General features: G+C 26.8%; 1 protein-coding gene across 1 annotated transcript; it reads right to left on the minus strand.

The window, feature by feature from the left end:
• Window positions 1–1,317: 1,317 nt before the first annotated feature.
• On the minus strand, window positions 1,318–2,661 carry LOC120269195 (NAC domain-containing protein 92-like). The gene is made up of 3 exons (XM_039276525.1): window positions 2,458–2,661; window positions 2,068–2,330; window positions 1,318–1,967 (listed from the first exon to the last, which is right to left on the minus strand). The coding sequence occupies exons 1-3, from the start codon at window positions 2,624–2,626 to the stop codon at window positions 1,617–1,619; spliced, it is 783 nt and encodes a 260-aa protein (XP_039132459.1). The 5' UTR covers window positions 2,627–2,661; the 3' UTR covers window positions 1,318–1,616.
• Between the last annotated feature and the right edge of the window lie 4,843 nt (window positions 2,662–7,504).

Consider the following 7,504-nt stretch of genomic DNA (forward strand, 5'->3'; position numbering starts at 1 on the left):
AAATGTTAATTTTACATTTATCCAAGCCCTTAATATGGTTTGCTTATGTTCTATCAAAATAAATTAATAAATAAATGAAAAATAATAAAATAATATTTTAATTAAACTCATATTTGGTTCAAATAATTTTTGTTTATTATAAATATAAATACTTTCCTTACATTATGATTTGTTGTTTTCATGGTTTTGGCCCTTTTGTTGCATTTTAGAATTAGTTTAAATTTTGTTTTATTTGTTTATATGACTTCACAATGGAAGTCAATAATAAAAATCAAGCCATTACTTATTTATTTTCATCCAATTTAGAAAAGTTGAAAAAAAGTCTTTTTTTTTAAAAAAAAAATTAATCATATCAAGATCGAAATAATATATATTTAATGAATAAATAAAAATATAAGCAAATTTAGATCATAAAAACTTACTAAAATATATGATAATCAGCAAAAAAATCTCAAGATCGAGAATAATAAAGACGTGCATTATATATTCAGACCAATATTTTTTTAACATTATTATATATGCTTTTTTTTTTCAAACTGATATTTGTACAAATGAGAATAAATAATGTGATTTCAACAAAAATTAGTCATCCGTTGAATAATGAAAAAACAATGGAAAAAGAGACAACACATTAGAAAAGCATCCAAAGTTTTATTAGCTGCCAATTGTAGTAGCAGTGCACTGTTTCCGTTCTAGAAATAAGGCATTGAATTATTCTCTTTTCCTTGATTTAATGCATGATATTACAAGAACCTCATATCATGGATTATATATATATATAGAAATTTACATCATTTGAAAAGAATGCAAGCATTATTAAGTTACATAAGATGTGAATAATTCATCATCACAAAGATTATCAAATATTTTTCCTTTGGTGCGTATATAGTTCTCTTAATATTACAAAACCGATTAGAAAATGAAATACCAACTTTACTACTACGGAGATGATTAACATATGTTTGTCTATGAAGTTTTTTTTCATTAGTTTAATTCATGAAAAAACATAATACAAAGACAATAAAATTATTGCAATACATTTTCACTATTAAAAAAACTACGAAAATATGAGTTATTAACAATCTTTTGACCTATTGGTACTAGGTCATTTGCATATGGTATTTATTTCGAAAAACACTCGAAATCAAACCCTAAAGTCCATGTAAAGTAAGGACACATGTGTTTGTTAAGCTTGTTTCACATCCATACATCTCCTGATTTCTCTTAAATTTTGGGCGATTGTCTCCTATTTATTAAAAAAAATATTGATACGAATTTTAAGGGTCTCTCTAACAAAACTTTAATGATAAACTTGTGACTCATACATTGTAATCACATCATCAGCAATAAATCATACATTGTACCAAGTACATCATTAAAACCAAAAGAAAAAAATAATACAGATGCAACAATAACACCAAAACTTAACCTATAAACAGCTCCAACTCATAACCTAAAATATGAAGTACAAAAATCATAGCGTATGAAAAACAAAACCCCACAAATTTGATATGAAACCAATAAGTTCATGAAAAATGACACCTATATATATATATATATATATTACATATATATGAATTTATAAATAATTCAAAGTATGTATACCTAACTCATGATCAGTTCCAGCTGTAAATGTTCTTCAAATCTTCATAAGAACAATGAAGATAATTTTCCAAAGGTTGGAGATTATTATAGCCACTGTTAGCTGATGAAATCCTAGTGTTTCCTTCAGGATTAACCACTCCATCTTGCAATGCAGTAGTAACTATAGATTGAACTGGAGATTGCTGCAATTCATTTTGGTGCAAGTATCCAAAGTTCTTCAAACTGCAACTTGTTTGATTTGCATGTATCTTTTCCTGCTGTAAACTCTGTTCCTCCTCTTCTGTATTACTCTTCTCTGATGAATTCACACTCTTTTCACTCTCTTTCTTCTTCTTATATACTCTACATACAACCCATGCACACTACAAAACATACAGAAAAAAAAAATCAAGATAATATAACACACACACACACATATATATATATATAGAAAGAAAGATATATTTATATATATATATATACTTTTGATTGTTGAAGTCGGTACTCATGCATGATCCAATTGGTCTTGTGGCCTTTAGGAGCTCTGCCAAGATAGAAAACAAGGGTTTTCTTCATTCCAACCAACAACTTGCCATCTTTGAAGATTTCTCTGTCTTTTCCAGTTGCTTTCCAGTAACCAGATTCAGTAGCTCTATTAGTTCTCATACCAGTTGGGTACTTCCTGTCTCTTTGGCAAAAGAAATAAAACTCCGTCTCTTTCTCTTTCTCTTCTACCATTGCCTTGCCTGTAATAATATTATTAAAACAGTAACATATCAATATATATATATATATAAGCTATATATAATAACATGAAAATTAATATAAGCAAAGTAGAGAGAAGAGTTGATATATATATATATATATATATACTTGGTAGATCCCATGGTTCACACTTGTTGAAATTCACATCTGGGATAGCTCTTGAAGTTAAGGATGGATTCATGGCCTTATTTGAGAGGTAGTGGGTGATGAGTTCTTCATCTGTGGGGTGGAACCTATAGCCTGGGGGCAAGTTTTTGAACGTTGGATTGTCTGCCATTCTTGAAGACAGTTTGATGAGAGTCTCTGAGAAGACAGAAGAGCAGAAGAAGAAGAAGACAAGTTAAATAATATCTTTGTTTCTATTAATATCTGGGTCTTGCAAATACTTGCTCACCAAGGCACTTCCCTTGTAAGCCATTCATATTTTTTGGGCCCACTTTATATTTATTTGTTAATTAATTAATTAATTAATTAAAATGATTGAAGAAATAAAAATTACGGCTTTGCTTTTCCGAACGGTAGAGTTGGTATTTTATTTCTCTTTCTCTGCTTCAGAAGAAGATGGAAGATTTTATTTAAACTAAATTAACAAAAAAAATTTAAATTATAATTTTTTTAATTTGCGTGTATATGTATACAAATGTACATTGGTCATTATTTCTCATATATATTTTAAAGAATTTTTTAAGCAATTTGTTATTAGTGTAGTACTTAAAACTACTATTATTTTCAATAGCATATAGAATTTATAAAATGCTTGTTATAGTGTTTATCCCGCAATTAATTATTTAAGTATAATCTCTTTTGAGTGTATTTTTGTCCGTCTAAAAACAGTAATAAATGATTTTTTTTAATTATACATTGAAGTTGTTTTATATTTGGCCCCGTAAGCACTTGTATATTATTATGATTATTATATATATATATATATCATTACTTGTCAAGATCTTTTAATTAGTTTTTTATTTTTATTTTACTCCCACAAGCACTTATATTCCAAGCCCATTTTAAGATTTAGGAAAGGAATTACTATTTCTGAAAGTATGTAAACATACTTAATCATAACTTAAAAAATCACAATATATTATATATTTTTTTTTATGGGGAACAAATTTTAATAATTTATTTGAATAATGTTTTATTATTATATTTATTATGTTATATTTTTAGAATCCTATACATAAATCACTAAACCACCTTAACAATAGCAAAATTGGTATTCATTTCCCTCAACTGAAGTATTGAGAATTCCTTTATGCAATTTGTCCATATTTATAAATAAATAAATAAATGAATAAACAAATGAATGAATCACGGTCTCATTTCAATGCAGGATAATTAATTTTAGATATTCTTATAATTAATTTTCTTTTAATTTGACTATGAATTAAATTGATTGATTCTCGACCAAGCAAAACTCTTTAATTAATGCAATGAATTATTAAAGAAAAGATGTGTATTGCAATTTTAAAAATTTAATTTATGTATCTTATCCATAATGGAAAATGGATATAGGTATGACTCTCATGGTTTAAAAAAAAAACATAATAAACTAAATAATTAAAGAGTTTACTTAATATATGTAATGGAAATATAATACTTATGTCAAAAATAAGTTTTTGAGAATTGATATAAATAATAGTTTGAGAAAAGAAACACTTAGGGTCCGTTAGATTTAAAGGTAGCATTGTGTGAGTCACGCTCAACTCACTCCCCTTAATTGTCTATTTGATTCTAAGTCATCTGACTTTTGATGAAGTTTCTTGGTAATTACTCTGAATTAAATAATAAATATTGAAAGACCAATTCTTCTCTAAAGAACTCAAATATACCATTCCACACTATTCAGAAAAAAAATAACTATCAAACAATAAGTTGCTAGCCTTTGTTTGAGAAGTATATATATATATATATATATATATACTGCATCTTACCTTTTATACAAGAATAGCTACAAAATAATAATAATAATAATAATAATAATAATAATATAGTACATTTAAAAGTTCACACAAATATATATGTTTGATTTAACTTAGAATCTTAAACGAAAATCCTCGAATTTTTATTTTTATTTTTTTTAATTAATATGATTTATGTATAGGGAAAAAACCTACAAACCTTTGTAACTTATTTAATGCTTTTAAGTTTGTTTTTTCACTGAAAAATTAAATGGCCCACAAATCCCTCTTATTTAAAAAATAATTTTTATCTTTATCCTTTTCTTATAAATAATAAATAAAACATAATCTTATTCCAATGAAAGATAATTAATTCTAGACAATTCTTGGAACTCTTCTTCTTTTCTTTTGACTATGAAATTAGTTGATTGATTCTTGACTAAGCAAAACTCTTTAGTGCAATGAAAATATATATATATATATATATATATATATAATATGTATTCTAATTTTAAAAATTTAATTTATGCATCTTCTCCATATTGAAAAATTGACATAGGTAGGACTCTCATGGTTTTAATAAAAACATAATAAAAAAAATAATGAGGGAGTTAAAATATATATATATATATATATTACATGAAGGGAATATAATACTTAAGTTAAAAATAAATTTTTAACAACTTATAAAATTAATAGTTTGGAAAAAGAAACACTTACCATATTAGATTGGTTAAAATATCAAAATGATCCCTCTATTTTGTGTTTTTCGCTCTTTTAGTTCCTCTAATATAAAATCTGTTCTTTTAATTTTTGTATTTGCACATTTTTATCATTTTGGTCCCTAAGCTGACGGATTCGTTTTTTCAGTTATGGTATTTGCACATTTTCGTCTTTTTTGGTCCCTCCAGCTAACGCTACTAAAAAAAACGGAAATGTGCAAATACGAAGACCAACATAGCGAATTTTATATTAAAAGGACTAAAAAAATGAAAAAAGTAACATAGAGAGACTATTTTGAAATTTTCACCTATTAGATTTAAAGGTAATATTGTGTGAGTCACCCTCAACTTATTCCCCTTAATTTTTTATTTGATTCTAATTTATTTTGACATTTGATGAAGTTTCTTGGTCATTACTCTGAATTGAATATAATAATAACTATTAAAAGACCTTTTTCAAGAGAACTTGAATCTATCATTCCTCACTGTTGATAAAAATTTGCTAGCCTTTGTTCGAGAAGATATATATATATATATATATATATATATTAGTGCATCTCAGCTTTTATACAAGAAATAATTACCAAAAGACTAGTACATTTAAATAGTTCACACAAATAGGTTTGGTTAAACTTAGAAGCTTACACGTGTATCTCTACAAGCTCAATTGAGGTTAGGGCCGGTGAGAGGCCACGCTAAGCTTGTGTTGATCTCAGCGATTTTGTTGGGACTTATCGGCCCAAGGTTGAACTCCTACAGCCTCGCATGAGTTCATTAAAGTCTTAGAAAACTCGGTCAATCACACATGAACTTGCATGTGTCATGGTGAATTATTTGAGAATTAAGGCTAGTTCACAAGTGCAATGAGAGATATGAGAGAGATACAGGTAAAATAGTTAATATTTAACTTTTTAAATAAATTTAAAAATAATGAAATAAAAAATGAAATGTTTTAGATATAATAAAATTTCTGTATGTTTGATTGGAGGATAGGTACTGTTTTCCTAACCAAATAATAAGGCATGAATATTATTCTTTTTATTTTTTTTTAAATATATATAGTTAATTAGTAATTAATTTTTAAATTTATTATTATAATTTAAAAAATTAAAATTTTAATGCGAGAATATTTATTTTTAGTATTACTAATTAAGTCAAACTAGTTATGATAAGGGCTTATATAAAAGTTTTCCCTCCAATCTAAATTTTTTTTTTTAAAACAAATTTTTGAACCCCATACACTTATCACCCGACCATACATATCTTTGAGGTATAAATAAACAATGTTCCCAATAGATTGAAATTTGAGAGTGGCTTTCATAATTTAGCCATTACGGAATTACTCATGCATTTAATTTATCCAAAATCATCCCTTTGAGATTTCATCCAAGTGAAAAATCAACATTACCTTAATAATAATTACTTTTAAAAACAAAATAACTCAAACAGTATGAATTTAGTCGTTTTTTAACTTGGTTATCTCTTGGTCAAAATGTTATATATATATATATATATATATATATTCTCAATAAATTGAAACTTAGAAAGTGATCTAAAATTTATAATTTAGCAATACCATAAATCTTTAATTATAATGCCCAAACCAGAACCTGGTTTTGTGAACTTTCCGAAAGTTGTGTACTTTGCTCGTATTCTTTATAAGACCTTTGGATTTTAGTATCTTGATTATTTATGAGTATTGCTACACTTAGTAATATGGTATGTTCATTTTTGTACCATAGATTTATATTGTATTATGTGATAGTGTAGCATCAGCTTTGTATATGGTACTATAACATTGGATTCTTATCTTTTCGCTATGGCTTCATTTTGGATGTTTGGATTTTCTTTTGACTCAGGGGAAGTGTTTTGTTGGGACTTGGAAAATTGGTTTCAAGGTTAGAATAAGGAGAAAAGAAAGAGAGGAGAGGAGAATGAGGGGAATTGACAATTGAGAAGGGCAGAGATGTTGCCTGTAAATAGAGTTGGGCCATCAGATCAGGGTTAATCTCAACCGGATCTACCTTAGAAGATAATTACCTTGAAAAGTTAATTGAAAAGCTTCTGTATTGCTTCTGAAATATTGCCAAATTATGTGTGATAGTTTTTATACTTTCAACTCTAGTTTGGGGTGGGAATGTTGGTTTTATTTGCTTGCATATATAGGACTATGCTGGAGAATATGCTAATACGTATTTGGTCTATGAAAGAAAAGTTGTGTCTGAGAATTTTAAAAGTGTCTTGCTATCATGCTTGGTGTTGAATCTATCATGTAGTAGAGATTCTAGAAATTTTTCTTAACGTTGTTGTGCTTAGAAATTTTCATACCATAGAAGTTTACCTCTTTCGATCTTGTCTTTGATAGTAATCTTTAAATTGTATGAATCCATCAGGTTCTCACATTGTATAATATATGCTCCCATATATAGATACTTAATTACCTAGGTATGTATGTGCATACATAAAAAGAGGTACATATTTGTTCTATGATATATGTTTATTAATTTTGATACATGTACATAGATGTATGTG

The sequence above is a fragment of the Dioscorea cayenensis genome, chromosome 9, assembly GCF_009730915.1.
Source record: "Dioscorea cayenensis subsp. rotundata cultivar TDr96_F1 chromosome 9, TDr96_F1_v2_PseudoChromosome.rev07_lg8_w22 25.fasta, whole genome shotgun sequence".
Lineage (NCBI taxonomy): Eukaryota > Viridiplantae > Streptophyta > Magnoliopsida > Dioscoreales > Dioscoreaceae > Dioscorea > Dioscorea cayenensis.